This window comes from Hoplias malabaricus, chromosome 16 (genome assembly GCF_029633855.1).
Source record: "Hoplias malabaricus isolate fHopMal1 chromosome 16, fHopMal1.hap1, whole genome shotgun sequence".
NCBI classification, from domain to species: Eukaryota; Metazoa; Chordata; class Actinopteri; order Characiformes; family Erythrinidae; genus Hoplias; species Hoplias malabaricus.
The window spans coordinates 31,076,527-31,095,606 of record NC_089815.1 but is presented as its reverse complement, the minus strand read 5'-3'; the positions used below and the strand labels follow the sequence as shown (position 1 = coordinate 31,095,606).

Genomic DNA, 19,080 nt, shown 5'->3' with positions numbered 1-19,080 from the left:
CACAAGTGTCCCTTCACTCCACTATTCTCCCGGGGATCGAACAGGTGACGTTTCAGTCACAGTCCCGTTTTTACTCCTAGGCCAATGTAATGTAGCAATGACTGACAGGAGAACTGCATGTGTTTGCTTATGGGGATGGAGACAGCAGCTGTAGGCAGTCGATATGTTGTGATATAATGGTGTTAATGTAATTGTTATGATTGGAAATAGATGGCAACGTTAAGAAGTATTCATGTGGATCAGGAAAGTCCAGAGAGCGAAGTCAGCGAGCCAGCTCCGACCCCCAGCTCAAAGAGATCTGCAGCAGTCAGGGACTTGAGGAGACGGTGAGAGAAAAATGTCACCCACCTTTTTATAATCAACAATAAAACAAACATTTTATCTGTGGTGGTTTACGGATAATTCAGTCCTTGTTTTCCGTTTACAGTTGTGTTTTTGCCGGACCGCCGGTCTATCAGAGGCATATGCACTGACTGACTCCTAATGTTGAAAGGCGCACGCTCGAGTAGGAACTGTTAATTCAGCTGTATTTCACAGAGAGACCTTTAGGTGGCACTACTGCACCGTCTGCTGTTAGTTCAGCTGTGTTTCACAGTCCAGTTCGTGAACTAAATTAGAACCGTTCAGCGGTGACCAGAGGTCCTCTTTTCTCGGGACAAGTCTCTTTTTGGGACCCTTAAAAATGCATGTTCAAGGGGTCAGTGTTGAGCTGAATTGGGGACACACTCGCGCCGCTTCAGCGCTCCACTCTCCACCGCGGAGCAGCTCAGCGTTTTACTGGAGCCTCCAACAGAAACGTGTTGAACGTTGTTGAGGTGATATTTATCACAGTCTCTTCTTTATGTTTGGAGAATGTTTCTGTGACACAGCCTTTTGTTTTCTACTCTATATTCAACAAACAGAAAGACATCTCGTGTGTCCCTATAACGACACGAATACACGGACACACCTCACCGTCACTGACTTTCTGACGAGTGAATAACATCTGCACGGCTTTGTGTTTAACTTTACACCACAACGGGGGACATCTCCGGATCATTAAAGAGCACCAGAGCGAGGTGTTACTCCAAATAAAGGAGTCTGTGGATCAGTGACAGCACTGTTTTATCAGTCGGACTCTTATAGAAATGTAAATCAGTAATAAATATCTAGTTCCAGCGATGCCCTGCTCCTTTATCGAGTGTAGAGCACTTTACTGAGCATTGCGTTAATGTCGTCTCAACACTGTGTTTCAGTTTTGTAGCTTTGTGTGAACAGAAAATAACAGGCTTTCCGTGATCACACACACACTGTCAGCAACTGAGAGGATAAACCATTTTTATAGTTGATTATTTGTTGTTATTGTAAACAGAGACATTGATATGAAGCACAGAAATGTCAGAAACACCTCTGTGACAACGGCTATGTGGCTAATGGCGGTCCGACTCAACTAGGCTTGCCTACTTTCTCAGACTTTAGTGAAGTAAGAAACAGCTGTATGTGACCCTTCTTCATCTCTCTCAGGTGGACAGTCCCGCTCCCAGCTGGAAGACGATCTGGTCCAACTCCAGATTTCCGGAGGCAGAGGTGAGTGTTATAGAGGAGCTGACGCTGCTGTGAGAACTGTATCTTTTACGCTTATTACAGTAACACACGGCTTAACTCGCTCCACTAAATAAATAAGGCTCATATTTAATGGAAAGTTCCCAGCTGTTTGTTAAGAAAACAAAGTAATATCCATTTAAACACATGATCTTGCCGTAATCCGCGATGATTGGCAGGACATTGTCGTGCCAATTTGTTCCAGAATGGGTTTTAGGGAAGTTGGTGGTGCTGAGTGCTGTGATCCTGGTGTTTACATTGTCTCCTTGTTCCTGTTTTTCCAGTTCTTTGATCGGGTGCTCCTGCTCACTCAGCGTCTCTACAGTCTGCAGGTAAATTAAAATGACCTCATCCCAGCCACTGAGCCACTGAACAAAGATAAACGGAGGTGTGAGAGATGTTATTCAGGGAGGTGCTGTGTGTTAAAGTTTGTGGGCTCTTTTACTCTTCAGGGTTTCCACAGGTCTGAATAAACAGTAGGGGCTTCAAACCTTGACGAAGTAATTAAATAGGAGTTAAAGCACTAAAGCTGTAAACAGTGCCTAAAAATGCCACAGCTATCTGTGTCTGAATGTCCATCAAGTCATATTTGCTCGTTCTCTGAGTTGTTTTGTGTTTCCTGTCACGCTGTGAGGGTTGGATGGCCTTCCGTCTCCCCCAGCTACTACTGACGGGTGTCCGTGAGGTAATTTCACAGAATCAGCCATTAGTGCCCTCCTCCAAGCATGCTGATCTGGTCTAAGACCCGCTCCTCGCTCCTCACTGCTGTGCGCTCGGGGTCGGGGTGAACAGCGAGCGGCTCATTATCATTTAAAGGAACAGGTGCTGAAAGCGGGCGTTCTGAACAGGGGCTGTTTACACAGGGGGAGAACACTGCTGTGGGGCTCGTGGGGTTTGGACCAAAGCAGGTCACAGACGCTTCATTAAGAAACAGAGCTGTGGTCTGTTTCACTTGCCAAAATAATAAAACTCAACCATGGTTTTCCCCTTCCTCCTGTGCAGGCGATCGTGTCTCAGCAGGACAGTCAGATCGAGCTGCAGAGAGCGTCTCTGTTCTCGGCCGAGCGCGACCGGCCTCGAGGGACCAACGTTCTGCTGGAGCAGGAGAAGCAGAGGAACCTGGAGAAGCAGCGCGAGGAGCTTGCTAACTTCCAGCGTCTGCAGGCTCAGCATCGTCAGGAGCAGGCTCGCTGGGAGAGGGAGAGAGAGAAGCAGAGACGCCAGGCCGAGGCGGCCGAGCAAAGGCTCCAGGAGAGAGAGGAGACGTGCAGGAGGCTTGAGGCTCGACTCGCGGAGGAGAGGCAGGAGCTGGAACGACAGAGACAGACCTACCAGCAGGATCTGGAGAGACTGAGAGAGTCCACACGAGCCGTGGAAAAGGAGAAGGAGAAACTCGAGCAGCAAAAAAAGAAAAAACACAACACTTTAACCAGCAGCGCTTCACTCTACAGCCAAGAGACAGGACAGGTGAGTGGGCATCGTTTAGACCTGGTCAGGGACTCGTATTTAACGTCAGAATCACATTGTCTGAACAAGTTTGCATTTGGGGGAACCTTGGACAGACGTAATACCCGAGGGCTTGGGAACTGGGAAGTATTATGAAGTATTATGAAAAACTCACTGAGCTTAACAACCCACAAACTGGGAAAGAAGACCACCCAGTCAGATTTCTGTGGGCTGTGAGCAGGGCTGGACATCAGGGCTGTTCTCTGATTTCCTCACATCGGCTCAGACAGAGCAGAGGAGGTACAGAACACATCAGAGGTCACACACCCAAAGCTGCAGCATTATTTGGTAAAATTGATTTATTCTCCCAGAGAATCATGTCCAGGAAATTGTCTTGTTGTGGTGAATGTGTCTCATGAAAGTTTGAGGACACAAGCCCAGTGCGATCAAGGTTCAAGACGGAAAATATGGGATAAACGCAGCTCCAGTTTGCCCCGCTTCTGTCATCAAGTGCAGGCTCATCAGAATTACACTGTCCCCTCATCTGGGCCGTACCGTGTTAATCAGACGAGACCAGAGCGGAAAATAAGAGGTCCAGACTGTACCAAGAGTGGAGAAGGAAGAGAGCCAAGCAACTCTAGGGTGAGCTGTGTGTGGCTCATTATCATTTAAAGGAACAGGCGCTGAAAGCGGGCTCTGAACAGGGGACAACGGGGACAAGGGGAGAACGCTGTCACATTTTATAATAACTCCAGACCTGAGTTCACCTACGGAAAAGGGGTGTTAAATTGTCCCTTTAAATCACAATCATGGTCCCTTCCAGCAGTGAAATGTGTGATTCAGTCTCAACCCTTATAATCAATATTGTTCATTGGTAACTTCATGAAAATAGTTATCATTAGCGAGCACTTCACTGATTAGCTGCACTCAAATGGCTATTTTGATCGTTGAAAACCCTGAAAGATGAGAAGCGATTGGCGTGTCTGCCGTACTGAGCCAGGTGAGATGTTTCTGCCATTCCTTCTTGATCTTTTCCTGAACTGTAACTGTAGGCCAGACCTGAACAATGCTCCTCTGTCTCGGGATTAAAAAGCTCCTCCGTTTCCTGCTCCCAGCCTCTGTTGCCTGTTTGCTGATGAAAGATAGCAGATAAACCGCTGCTGGGAAAGAGATGCATTCAAACAGATTTGCAGCAAATCGTCTGCAGAGCAGCCCACACAGAAGAGTCAGTCTCTGTGTAAACAGATATAGATACAAAAGCAGCAGATTGGGACACATCCTGTAACGGCTGAGCCGTGATAAAGCTGCAGTGTCGTGTGATGGTACACTGAGCTTGGTGTGTTTGAGAATCATAAGTCACAGGGCAGTGTAGGGTGTTGATTATTTTTACAAACATTATCCTTTGCAACAGTAAGGCCCTTATATAACCTTGGCCAGATAAACATTTGGACATACAGTGTATGGTCACTCGCTCATCCAAGTGGTTTCCTCTGAAATTAATTAAATTCAACAGGATTTTGTCTCTTTGCTGCTGTCTGTACTCTGAAGTCATGGTTCAGACTATTCATTTATTCATTCATTGTCTGTGACCCTTATCCAGTTCAGGGCGGCGGTGGGTCTGGAGCCTACCCGAAATCACTGGGCGCAAGGTGGGAACACACCCTGGAGGGGGCACCAGTCCTTCACAGGGCGACACACACTCACACATTCACTCACACACTCACACCTACGGACACTTTTGATGGAGACAGGGTGTTTTAATGTAAATTAGTCCAGAAAGAAATTTTTAGATTTCTCTCCATATAAACAGAGTAAACACTCTTTTATATTCTGCAAGACCTGGTCAGGGTCCAGAGCATCACACACTCACCCAGTCACTCACACCTGTGGACAATGTCACTCAGCCAATCCAAAACCGGAGGAAACCCACAGGGAGGGAACACACCACGCTCCTCACAGGCAGTCACCCGGAGGAAGCCCACGCAGACACAGGGAGAACACACCACACTCCTCACAGACAGTCACCCGGAGGAAACCCACGCAGACACAGGGAGAACACACCACACTCCTCACAGACAGTCACCCGGAGGAAACCCACTCAGACACAGGGAGAACACACCACACTCCTCACAGACAGTCACCCGGAGGAAACCCACGCAGACACAGGGAGAACACACCACACTCCTCACAGACAGTCACCCGGAGGAAACCCACTCAGACACAGGGAGAACACACCACACTCCTCACAGACAGTCACCCGGAGGAAACCCACGCAGACACAGGGAGAACACACCACACTCCTCACAGACAGTCACCCGGAGGAAACCCACGCAGACACAGAGAGAACACACCACACTCCTCACAGACAGTCACCCGGAGGAAACCCACGCAGACACAGAGAGAACACACCACACTCCTCACAGACAGTCACCCGGAGGAAACCCACGCAGACACAGAGAACACACCACACTCCTCACAGACAGTCACCCAGAGGAAACCCACGCAGACACAGGGAGAACACACCACACTCCTCAGTTCCTTATGGAACTGTTCTGACTTAAAAACATTGTTCAGTGTACTGACTGCGGTGTGTACAACGGTAGTGTTCCCTCAACCCACTGCCATCACGGTTGCAACATGCAGCTGATTGACTTCAGCCTCCAGGCTTAAACATCTGACAAGGCTTGTCTTCCCGAGCATGTTGTACCCATTCCACAGAATCCATTCCTCTGTCTGTGGAGGCCCTGCGGGTGTGGGCTGTGGCTGTAATATCGTGGAGATGGATTTTTGAAGGGCGTTGGCAGCTAAAAATTAAATCAAACCATTATGGAGCTCAGGCTTTTAATGTGGTCAGATGCATTAAGCGTTAATGTTCATCAGAAATGCTGTTGTTGTGCTGTTACTGGCACCAGAGCGGTTTTAAAAACGAGTACATTTTGCCCTGTGTGGCATGAAAGAGGTTTAATATGTGTAGTAAAAGAAAAAAAAACATTGAGAAAGTCTGTAGACATGCAGAAACCATAAAAATAAAATGCTGTAGGGATTTATAGATCATAGATTTAAAAACCATAGCGATTTAGAAACTATACATTTAAATTCTATAGAGATTTAAAGACTAGATATTTAATGTCATTAAGAAATTAGTCTGTAGATTTAGAGAATATAGCAATCAAATATTTAACTATGTAGAGACCATATCAATTTTGTGACTTTATAGATGTAAAGTCATTGGCGATGTAGTGTCCGTTGGAGTGTGTATGAGTGTGTATATCTATAGAGATTAAATGTCTGGGGATTTAGAGTCTATAAAGATGTAAAGCTTATAGAAGAGTAAATGGGCCTCTCCCTGTTACACAGCTGTAGTTTCGTTTTTGTGCTGTTTGTAAACGAGGCTTCGGAGATTAGTCCGGGCATGTTCAGACTATCAAAGCTTCAGTGTCAAACCTTTGGGCGTGTGTGTGTGTGTGTGTGTTATCTGAAAGGTCTTGTGAAAGGACTTTGTGCTTGTGCAACATTTAATACGGAAACATCCGAGTTGCTAACAGCATTTTGTATTAAATGTGAATAAATAACAGAGAATGACAGCTTTATTTTTAATTCATTGTTGACTTCTTTACAAAGATTGATAAGACTACTGATTAGTTTTTAGAAAGATTTAATGTCACTGCACACAGCCCAGGAACAGGTTTAATCCGGCAGAACAAGAATAGTATTAACGTCTTGTTACAGTAGGTATCGGTGATACTGGCCAACAATCCAAATGAGTTTAACTGCACAGTAACCAACTTATAGCGCTTATCAAACATTTACATATAAATCACATTCTTCCTAGAAACTATTTTTAAACTGTTTATTTCTTTTGGCTTGTTTCCTCTTCTCCTTTTATACACTGAACCCAACATAGTACAGTACGTACGTTCTCTGTAATACAGTGTGGTACAGTAGTGTACAGTAAAATTACTGCAGTGAAGTATAGTACAGTGAAGGTGAATATGGGACTAGTGGGAGATGCATTGTATTGGACTATAGCAGTGGGTATAGTGGATTGTAGTACTGGAGTGGTGGTGTGTGTGGTACAGTACTGTGTAGTTTAATACCATGTATTACACACTCAAAGTACACACATTTATAATGGAGTACTTGGCAGTAGAACATGGTACAGTACACTGCAGTATATAACAGTGTGGTGGTGTGTGGCACAGTGCAGTGGAGTACACTACAGTGTAGTACAATACTGTGGAGTGTACTACAGTGGGGTAGAGTACAGTGTAATATGTTACTGTGAAGTGATGGTGTAGTACAGTAATATGCGGTGTGGTGCAATGGAGTGCTCTGTAGTATGGTGCAGTGCGGTGGAGTACTCTGTATTATGGTGCAGTGCGGTGGAATACTGTGGAGTACTCTGTAGTATAATGTGTTGCTGTGGAGTATTCTGTAGTACAGTGTGGTGTGGTAGAGTACTCTGTGGTATGGTGGAGTACTCTAGTATGGTGCGGTCGAGCACTCTGTAGTACGGTGCATTGCGGTGGAGTGCTCTGTGTTACGGTGTGGTGCAGTGGAGTACTCTGTTGTATGGTGGCATACTCTAGTACGGTGCAGTGGAGTAATCTGTAGTATGGTGGAGTACTCTAGTATGGTGCAGTGCGGTGGAGTACTCTGTATTATGGTGCAGTGCGGTGGAATACTGTGGAGTACTCTAGTATAATGTGGTGCTGTGGAGTATTCTGTAGTACAGTGTGGCGTGGTAGAGTACTCTAGTATGGTGCGGTGGAGCACTCTGTAGTACGGTGCAGTGCGGTGGAGTGCTCTGTGTTACGGTGTGGTGCAGTGGAGTACTCTGTTGTATGGTGGCATACTCTAGTACGGTGCAGTGGAGTAATCTGTAGTATGGTGGAGTACTCTAGTACAGTGCAGTGCGGTGGAGTATTCTGTAGTGTAATGTGGTGGAATGCTCTGTGGTATGGTGGAGTACTCCAGTACTCTAGTACGATGCTGTGAAATACTCTGTTGTGCCATGTGGTGGAGTACTCTCTAGTATGGTTTGGTGCGGTGGAGTATGGTGCCATGGAGTACTCTGTAGTGCAACGTGGTGGAGTACTCTAGAGCGGTGGAGTACTCTGTAGTATGGTGGAGTACTCTAGTATGGTGCGGTGCTGTGGAGTACTCTGTAGTATGGTGGAGTACTCTAGTATGGTGTGGTGCGGTGGAGTACTCTGTAGTGTGGTGGTGTATTCTAGTACATTGCGGTGCGGTGGAGCACTCTGTAGTACGGTGCGGTACAGTGGAGTACAGAAGTGTTTGACTTGACTCACACTCCTCTGAGCCATTTCCTCACTTACCTCTCTACATCAGTCACAGTCCAGACTCCTCACACTCTCCTGAACAACCTTAGGACACTGTTTACTTTACGCCCTTCTTCCCTCTCTCTTTCTTTCAGTCTCTTTTCTTACAGCTGGTTTCATTTTTTCTGTCCCTTCTTTTTCATATTTCTCTCTCTCTCTCTCTCTCTCTCTCTCTCTCTGTCATGATTCTATGTTATTAGAATATCTTCAGTATAGTCTTGTTTTTGCTGGATATATTTTTACCTGCATCCTCTCACAAACCCTGGTGTTATGTAGTTTCTGAGGAATGTAGCTGTGTGTGTGTGTGTGTATGAGAGAGAGAGAGTGTGTGCTCATGTGATTGGTGTTTTACTGCAGGTTGGGGGAAAACCCTCAGACAGGTATTTATTTTTGTGATTTAGGAGACAGTTTCAGAGGGAACTCGTCCTGTTTTGTGGCCGAGGGGCTGAAATAAGCACAGTGTTCAGAGAAGTGTAAGAACTGAACGAGGCGCAGTGTGTAATTTACCTGCCACTCGCTCACTGCAGCACATTATTTAGGTGATGTCAGTTAGTTTTCTCTCTCTTGCTTTTTCCACTTTTGACTTCTGTTTACTGCTCCTTTTCTTTCTGCGTTCTCTTTTATTACTTTTGTCCTCTCTCTCTCTCTCTCTCTCTCTCTCTCTCTCTCTCTCTGCCTGTCTTCTCTCCAGAATATCTTTCTCCCCCATGTCCCCTGTTATTTATATTTCTTCTTTCTGAATTTTGTGTGTGGATCCCTCCACTTCTGATGTCTTCCTTTCTTCCTCTCCTCTCCTGTCTCTTCTCCCTTTCTTAGTTTTCCCTCTCTTGCTCGCTCCACATATTTAAACAGAGAGAGGAGGGGGGGGGGGGGGGTAGGGAACAATAGCCTAGTGTCTGTGTGTGAGAGAGATGCTGAGCTGTGTGGAAGAGGTTTATCCCCGGAGGCGAGTGGGTGGATGCCTTTCCTTTGAAGTTTATGTGCAGCAGTCAGAACCCACTGAAAATCCAGAGGAAAATCTACATCTGGGAACATCTGCTTCTGCAGAGAGATGTACGAATGCACAGCTGTCGTCCTGAACAGAACACAGACAGGATTGATTCACGTCTCTGTAACGGCACGAGTGAGCGGACAGTGCCGGACCATGGAGGAGGAGGGGAGAGTTGGTGTTGGAAAGTTACAAATAAATGTATACAGTTATTCTACAGTGAAGAGTCAGTGTAAATTTCCAGTTCCACCTTAAATGGTGCAGCAGTTGCATTCTGGCAAACACAAGAGTGTAACTACTGCAGCATTTAAGGTGGAATAGAACCTCAGGAAGGTAAGGAGTCATAGATTATCCCCCAAAAAGTCCTCTCTGTTAGAAGTTACAGATGTACAAGTTATTTCCAAAATAAAAGACCTTAAAAAACACTTAAAAAGCATCTTTGCTGTAACTCTGAGCTGTCTACTTTCCCCTATATATTTAGTATGCGTTGATCTATGAATATGCAATTAGTCCCCGCCTGTTTCTCCACCCACGGCTCCACTACCTGTCTGCAGCTGGAAAGCCCCGCCCCCACATTGATGGGATTGGTTTCTTAGATGTGTGATGTCAGAAACCTTTATTCTCTAAATCCTTGATTGTGTTTGGAACGCAAGACTAAACAGGGGTGTGTTGAACGTGTTAGTTTTAAAACATCAAACATGCTGCTATCACTAATACCAGCTCCTCAGCCAATCAGATCGCGAGTTCATAACTAACGCTGTATCTCATAGTGCTCTCAACGTGGCAGAAGGCAGAGCATATGTTTTTAATCTGATGTGATGTGGTGAAGACCAGAGATTCTGTGAAAACACACACTCTCCACACTTCCTCCCGCTGTGTTCAAACACACCGCTCTCGGGAAGACGCCGAGATCAAAGAGAAATCTGTCAGTGCCTTAAACACAAGCAGGAGTGGAAACCCCTTTTATCTTCACACCGCACACACACACACACACACACACACACACACACGGCTTTCAACACAGATTTATACATTCAGCCGCCATGATGTTTCCTTCCACAGCTGGCCGTGCCTCTATCAGCCTTCAGACACTAGTCTTAGTTTTAATATCACTTTATTATTATTAGGAGGAGGAGGAAATTATCATGTGTTTATGTAGCACTGGGCATTCATGCAGCTCTTTGTTTCACTGTAATACAGAAGAATGTAAATAAAAGAGTAATGAAGCACAGCTTTGACCTAAAAGTAAATGTTCACAGATGAAAAGACAAAAGGAATACAACAAAGTTGTAAAGGAAAAGAAAGTTGAACAAAGCTATAAGTTACTCATGCAGATGTTTGACTGACACTCAATAAAGTGCAGGTGCTTGTTGATTTTCAGACCGGAGAACACACCATTCATTATCAGGCAGTGCTCCACATCTTTTAGGAAGGTGTTCTCCGTAGTGGATGTCAGCACTTGCTTTTTTCACTTTCAAAACGAATATAACGCCGCCCCCCCGTAAATGTTTGTTATGACGCTTTGGAATTCCTGAAACGGCAGATAATACCTACCTTTCCCACATATATTTACATTTATGATTTACGTTCTAATAGAATAATTCTACATCTACACCACAATAACACGGATGAGCACAGTTTAAAACATACACAGCTTTTTTATTTCTCATTTAATGTTTAATACATTTGAGAAACTAAAATGTGGGGCCTACCGTATGTCATTGAAGCGTTTGTTTATGACTGAATTATACTCTCACACTGTGTGAGACCTGTTTAGTGATCAGTGACGTGGTTTATTCGCAGGTGCCTGGTTCCAGTTTTAACGGAGATGTGTTGGTGAGTAACTCGGGCGGAGACGCCGGCGCTGGGCCTCGGACGCTGGTCCGCTCGAGTATGTCTGTGTCTCCTGCGGATTATCTGGAGCTTCCCTCTCGCAGAGAGAGCAGCACCCTGCTGAAGACGGAGGTCCCCATCCACCTCATCAGCACCACCAACCAGCTCCACAAACAGACCGGCGTCCAGCAGCAGATCCCCACCAAACTGGCGCTCCTGAAGAGCAAGGACAAGGGCAGTAAGAGCAAGGCCTCGCACCGCACGGACAGCTCAGGTCAGAGAACTTTATATACAGCCTCTGCGCCATAAAACACACAACACATGTCCTTTTTCCCTGAGGAAGAACATACGTAACTGTTGAGGTACATTTGGGAGGATAAAAGGCATTTGGACCAGGACCTAGTGTTAATTATTACTGGGCCATATGAGGGACAGAGGTGGGTGGAGCAGCCAAAGAATGTCCTCAAATAAGAGCATTGTTGCTTAATTAAAAAGAGTAAAAAGTGAAAAAAATCCTCAAGTGCTGAGTAACTGCTGAGTAACCTCTTTGTTTAATAATCAGGACGTCACATAATACACCTGAGTGCACACGAATATAAAACAGCAACAAATTCAGAGCCGGAGAATATCTCTTAAACAGTGTAAACAATAATAAATTAGTTCTTTACAAAGTAACATTAAATTCAGCCACAACAACTTAAAGGCTAAGCAGCAGCTCTATGAAAGTGTCAAACAAATAAACACAGTGGAGTTTGAGTTCCTAACTTGTGTTTATTGATCGTCAGAAAACATGTTATTTCTCACTAATTGAAGGAATAAGGTTTAAAAGACCGTTGCCCCCCCCCCCCCCCAGCGGTGTTGGGAAACTCTAATAGGCGTCTTGCCTGTGACGTAGATGGTGGACAACACTCTAGAAGCTGCACTTAATTTAATGCAAAATGAGGAAAAGGTGTGTTGTTTTTGGCTGCAATCATTCAATGTACAGTGGGACATCTGTGAACAAATGGCCCAAAGATCCCACAATATCCAGAAAATGGACTAAATTTGTCCACTTTAAACGGGCACTTTGGAAAGGACCCTCCGCTCACTCCGTTATCTGTAGCTCATTTCACTGGCGCTTTTCCAACAATATGGGCATGTAAGGACACCAACGAAAGGTGTTGAAGAGCCTCTGTAACATGGAGGTAAACAGGGTAAGGACACTCACTTCGCCTGTTTTAGTTGGTGTTAGTTAACGTTAGCTTGACTCGCTAAACTCGGTGTCTCAGATTATACTCGGCTACGTAGCTGCATTACGGAGGTTTATAGTGTCGGATGAATTCGAGTTCGACTTCGATCACATTTACAAGAATAACGGTGCCTCTACATTTGAGTTTAGCTTATTGCTAGGCTATTGTCATGAATAATGTTGGTTATTTAGCTAGATACTGTCATAACAGTCGGTCATAACGGTGTTTTACCGCGGCGTTGTTCAGCTGTTGTCCACCAGTGACGTCACGGTCGAGAATTTCCGTAGCGAGCTCGGGTTTTTCCGTCAATTTAATAAAATTGTCAGTTTTAAAGCAAATTAAGCTGCTATTTTCATTTTAATTCATACTTATATCTGTCAGTCACTACAATAATGTGGAATATTCATGGAGCTCCATTAAGTGGTGCTTAGCCTTTAAGAACAAACAATGGACTCAAAGGTAGATGTTACAAAGAATAACAACATGAAGAAAAAGGCAGTCTGTGCATATATTTATGTAAATTATAAACTCTGTGTGTGTGTGACAACCAGTTTCAACAACAGCTGGCTCTCAAGTTTTCATGTGACGGCTTGGTTCTGTTTGATTGGTAAATGCCACAGAGTAAATGTAGTGTGTTACGACCCACCGCTGACGAGGGACTGGTAAAGCTGCAGATACCCCAGGTTACTTTAAACTGAACTGAACTGAATTTGATTTGTTTGTTTAGCTTCTGTGGACATGAAGCAGATGTATCCTCTGAAACTCTCAGGGAGAGACAGTGAGAACACACTGAGAGTTCGGCGTGCTGTCAGCCCTCACCAGCCACTTCCACCAGGTACGTCTCACACACACACACACACACACACACACACACACACACAGAGTCAAAGTCAGTTACAAAGTCTGATTTAAAAATAATAATAAATAAAGAGTAGGTACTCAGTGAGGTCCGTGTCCGAGACCCACTTTATGGAACATAAATGTAGCTGCTTTTTGGTGAAAAGTATTATTCCTTCTTTAAAATAAAGACACACCGTGACCCGTGTTTGTGTTAAATGTATCCTCAGATCCTCCGAGTGTTTCAGAGAGCTGTCTCCCAGAGCCGCCGTCCAATCCGACGGTCAGTCACCTGCGGCCTCAGAGTCAGAACCCCTCTCCACCGTACAGCAACGACCCCGCCAAAGAGGACGTCATCTTCTTCTGAGAGCCGCGGCGAATGCTGGGAAACCCTCTGGAGTCTGGAGGGACCCTGCAGAGAGGTCTTTTTATTTCCCTGGAGAAAAGACAAGAGAAGGAACAACGTTTCCCAGAAGCTTTTCTTTCATTTTAGGACGGGCTTGTCCCCCTTTTAAGTGCTAATGTCGACAACTCTCACTTTTAAAGGAAGTAAACAGTGAAGAGGAAGGAAAATATATACGTTTTAATGGAAATTTTCAATGCTCTTTGAGACAATCCAAAGACGAATGAGTGAAGGAGAACAGAACACTGTGGGAGTGGAATTAAATGATATGAAGGAGCTGAAGGAAACTAAATGACGTGAAGTTGACTCGGACCATCACCTAAAACAATCCTGGGCTCCTTTCTCAGATGAAGATGTTATTGCACCTTTCCCTGGATCACTGCAGGACACATGGACATGTACTTTGCCCATCCTCGTAGCAAACCGAACGCTTGGGAAGTTCCTGCGGGACAGATTTCACCAGAGAGAACCCCCTGATTGTTTCACTCATGGAAAAAGCACAGGTGTATATTTGTGCGGGTTTTGTTTTTTTTGTTTTTGTTTTGATTTTGTGGGTCACTGAAGTGCTCTGTGCTCCGTGTGCAGCTATGCAGCTCTTGGGCGTTATTCCTTACGCTAAGACCTCAGCATCACTGATATATACTGGATTTTCTCCTCCTTTTTAAAGGTAGAGAGCAGCTGGTCCTTTGTCTTTCTCAAGAAGCGGGTTCCTTTATTTCCGTGGAATCAACTGATATTCACTCCAACAGCAGTCTGTTCTTATTTTAGTCAAATCTCTCTGATCACGTACGCCATGTAACGCATAATCACGTGGTTGTAGCCTATTGCTTTTTTAAAAAAAACAAAGCTAATCTGTAGGGTTAGGCACTAATACAAACAAGAACCGTCAGTCAGCACATAAAAAAATCACAATCGCAGTCAGCCGTAAAACGTCACTCAGTATTTATTTCCGTAAAAACGTAGTCCTCATCAAATCTGAGGGATTACGGGAAAACACTTTTTTTTTAAAATGAAGTCTCGTCAACCCTTGTTATGGCGAATTAAAGAGAAGTGGGTTTTAACAGGAAGCAGGAAACAATATAAACCACATGTAGTGCATTTCCTCTTCGTGAACTTCACATGTTCTTCGTATTGTTATGTGCCAAATAGAAGGTCCAAGCGGTTCAAACACATTTCCTTGTGCTCTGTGCGCCCCAGAGTCATCACACGGAGACACTCCCCGTACGGCCAAGCGTTTGTGAACATCCGCTCAGTCAACGTTTCTGGAGTGGAGTCTTCTTTAACCAGGAATTTCTTCCTGCTTTTACTCGAGCTATTGGAGCAGTTCTGTGAGCTCCATCTTATCCCAAAAGTGTCGGACGGAGACCAATCTCATCCCAGAGAATACAATTCCTGGAATGACATAGTCCAGTGCCCTCTTGCCTACACTTGGCGTTGGGTGTGGTGTCCTTCAGATCACGTGAACAGTTGAAAACCCGTGTCCGCAGTGAATTGTTGAACCCTAAAGCTGCAGAATCCACTCGTTATAAAAGGGATGTTCATAAACCTTTGGCTGTACAGTGTTTGTTAATAAAAAGAGGGAAGTCGTCAGCCCTGCAATGCTCTAAAGGGAGGTAACATTTTCAAGATGTATTTAATTTCATGGTTTTACCTTTCACTTTCAAAACAAACAGGGTTTGTTCCTGATTTCATTAACTGTCAGCTGTTTACTCTCTATTTACTCTTTATTTTAGTTTTTATTTCTGGAATAAACGCAGACACGTGCGTCATGTCACGATAAAGACCCCCTCGTGACACTGTGGCTTTAGTAAATGAGCTTAAAGGGCCCTAAATGGAGTGTATCTAGAGAAGTATCTTCAGTTTCTCAATGTGAACTTCGAGAAAGCACCAGTAAATTTCCAATCGCATTTCATTGGGACGCAACGCTGTTTTTTTTTTTTTTCATATTTCTCAAATCTTTTTCAAAACTGTGCCTCACTCAGGAACTGAGACGTAAACAAACGTGGTGGTGAGTGTTTGGTGTGAAATGATCGCTCGTAGAGAAACTGCGACTGAATGGAACCAGACATCTCTCTGCAACAACAAAGTAAAGATGTTTTTAATGTGTTTTGAGCTGAAATCTTTTCAAAATTGTTGGAAAATAACGTGTCAGACATGAGACAGCGTTTTCATTATCCATTCCATGCAATGTCTCTCTGTGAGGAGCTTTGAAGAGGGCTGTCTGGCTCCATTCACCAGCACGGTCAACGATTCTGAGTCAGGATTGAACAGTTCTCACCAAAACCCACTCCCACTCTCGCTCCAGGGTTTGATCGGTGATATCCGAAAGCGTCTGTGTGTGTAGTGTGTATGTAGTCATTTCAGTTCACTGCAGTGTCCCGTACATTTCCCCTCTGATGTCCAGCGGTCGCTGACTTAGGCACCACTCAGTTAAAATTCATGAATATGCAATATAAGGTAGCTTATGATTCGCTGTAATTCAGTCATGTGACTTTTAAAACCACACCAGATGAACTATAATTTCGAGATGGTGGTTAGGGGGCAGCATACGAAAATAAAAGATGTTCATGTCATTTTGCGCACTAAGCAGCGTCTGAGAGCTGAAGGATTGAAGGTGGGGTGTGAATCACATACTTTCTGCTTCGTGTACAAGTGTACGTTTGCTTTATGAACTACTGGGGTGTGTGTGTGTGTGTATATTCTTTGTACATGTTCTTTTGTTTGTACCTAGAGCAGATGTAGATATTGAGCTGCATTGTCTTACAACCACTGGACGAAGGGATGATGCTCATAAAATTAGTTTGAAGAAACACTCCCCGCTTTTGTAACCGATGGAGACTCCTCTTTATGCCTCTGTGGTGATTGGTGAACTCTCTCGGCAGATGGACCCGGGTCTGAAAGAAGAACGCATCTCCAGAACCTTCTCTAAACCTTCACTGCTTCGGAAAGTTATGATAGAGTTGTTTTGTTTTCTCAAAGACAGTTTGGAACATTTCTATTGGTCGGTTCTTAATGAAAGTTTCACAAAATATAAACATCATTCCTAGTGTTAAAAAGAGGTTAGAACTGTAGAAGCGGAGCTGTATGTTATTGGACAGTGACCGTATGTGTTCCGTATGAATACAGAGCTGTTTATTGTGAGTGCGACCAAAGAGACTCTCGAAAGCTGTAGCTGAGCGCTCTGGTTCTTAGCCAATCGCTGAAGGGTTGAGGTGATTAATCGATGTTTAAGTGTAAAGAGACTCTGTTTTATGTAGGAAGTGTGTCCCTGCTGTAGGACCGTGCACTTTACACCACTGTAGACGGCTCTGAAAGCACTGAGGATGTTTCACAAAGCTGGGGTTACTCGGTTAGCCAGATCACTCGAGTCAGGCCTTTATCTCCCGGAGTGCAGTCGATCGTTCGAGACATGGTTGGAGTCTGAAGTTTGCTTCTGTAGCTTTGCACTGGAGCACAATGGGCATCATCTCTTACCATGTGTGTGTGTGTGTGTTAGTGTGTGTGTGTGTGTGTGTTGAGTTACTAAATATTCTCTAATAGACTTGATTAAGTGGGTTCTGACTTTATATAGAAACTTAATGACGTACAGAAGACAGTTTTCTGGAGAGCTGCAGTTGTTTAAAGCTGTGCCACTGGACTGTAGCCAAACCACTGTTTTGTAAAGGACCAGAAACTTCAGAGTCAAGGCTATTAGAGGTCATTTAACCCTCTGGGGTCTAAAGATTTTTCTCAATTTTGGCCAATCTTTTGAAATTTACATTTCATTGCTTTGTGTTTCATTTCAAAGTGTTCAGAGTCTGAATATATTGGCAGGTGACTGTCTATGAGGAGTGTGGTGTGTTCTCTCTGTGTCTGTGTGGGTTTCCTCCGGGTGACTGTCTGTGAGGAGTGTGGTGTGTTCTCTCTGTGTCTGTGTGGGTTTCCTCCGGGTGACTGTCTGTGAGGAGTGTGGTGTGTTCTCTCTGTGTCTGTGTGGGTTTCCTCCGGGTGACTGTCTGTGAGGAGTGTGGTGTGTTCTCTCTGTGTCTGCGTGGGTTTCCTCCGGGTGACTGTCTGTGAGGAGTGTGGTGTGTTCTCTCTGTGTCTGTGTGGGTTTCCTCCGGGTGACTGTCTGTGAGGAGTGTGGTGTGTTCTCTCTGTGTCTGTGTGGGTTTCCTCCGGGTGACTGTCTGTGAGGAGTGTGGTGTGTTCTCCCTGTGTCTGCGTGGGCTTCCTCCCACGCTCCAAAAACACACGTTGGTAGGTGGATTGGAGACTCAAAAGTGTCCGTAGGTGTGAGTGTGTGTTGCCCAGTGAAGGACTGGCGCCCCCTCCAGGAACTGGGTAAGGGTTACAGACAATGAATGAATGAGAACGCATCCTTAGACCACAGAGGGTTAATGTGCTAAAAGTGTGTGAGGATTTAAACATTAAAAAAACCACTCCTCTGTTGTTAGTTTCCATTATTTATCAGCGGTGTATGTTTCGTATTCTCGCTTTAAAACTGAAGAAGCAAACTTTAGACACCAAACGTGTCCCGTCTGATGCACTATGTTTAGGGACAAGGGGAAAATTCACATCATTTTGATAAGAAGTTCATTTTAAGGTCTCAAAGCTGTCTTTGTGAAACACTCCCAGATCAGCACCGGCTGGAAATGAAATCACGTCTTAATATCTTTGTCTCTCTGTCTCTCTCTGGAACCAGTGCTGATGTCTTAAAGGATCGTTTGTGTTGGAGTTATTTTGGACGCTGTAGTTTTCCCGTCTTTCCTCCTGTGCTCAGTGGAAGCACCTCTCTGTCTGTGATGTAAATATGGAACATGATTTTTGTGTATTGCCAATTACACTAGTCACTTTTAGTAGCGAACTTGAAGGGGACCTGAATGTCATTAATATGTTGTTTGTGTGTCGTGTGCTTGTATTTACAGATGTTTTAATGAAGTTTGTAGCACGCAGGACCACCATGATTTTTCTACCATTATATTTTACTCACAAAAAAAATCTCTATATAGTTATACAACCTGTGAACACGAGACCGCCTTAGAGACCTCTACATTTTAGTAATAAAACATTGAATGGTTAATTCACTGGGGCTTTCTTTGGTTTTATTTATTATTTATTTATTTATTTTCCTCATAACAAAAAGATGAATTTAAACTTGAGTTGTCCACTGTGTGTGTGTGTGTGAGAGAGAGAAACTGTCCACAGGTGTATATAAATCTCCACAGAGGTTATCATTCTGATTATATGTAAATATGAGTGAGTGGCCAGTGAGTGTCAGTAGAGGGGGAGTGTTTCTGATAAAGTGGCCAGTGAGTGTCAGTAGAAGGGGGGTGTTTCTGATAAAGTGGCCAGTGAGTGTCAGTAGAGGGGGAGTGTTTCTGATAAAGTGGCCAGTGAGTGTCAGTAGAGGGGGGGGTGTTTCTGATAAAGTGGCCAGTG

General features: G+C 44.5%; 1 protein-coding gene across 1 annotated transcript in view; it reads left to right on the top strand.

Moving 5' to 3' along the window:
* arhgef18b (rho/rac guanine nucleotide exchange factor (GEF) 18b) overlaps positions 1 to 18,711 on the top strand; it is a 55,935-nt gene extending 37,224 nt beyond the window's left edge. Inside the window, exons 22-28 of the mRNA XM_066647146.1 lie at positions 211 to 326; positions 1,504 to 1,566; positions 1,866 to 1,913; positions 2,584 to 3,048; positions 11,161 to 11,464; positions 13,147 to 13,254; positions 13,487 to 18,711. Of these exons, the coding sequence (XP_066503243.1) occupies positions 211 to 326; positions 1,504 to 1,566; positions 1,866 to 1,913; positions 2,584 to 3,048; positions 11,161 to 11,464; positions 13,147 to 13,254; positions 13,487 to 13,623 (1,241 nt within the window). The 3' untranslated portion in view covers positions 13,624 to 18,711. The remainder of the gene's footprint in view (positions 1 to 210; positions 327 to 1,503; positions 1,567 to 1,865; positions 1,914 to 2,583; positions 3,049 to 11,160; positions 11,465 to 13,146; positions 13,255 to 13,486) is intronic.
* Positions 18,712 to 19,080: the final 369 nt, after the last annotated feature.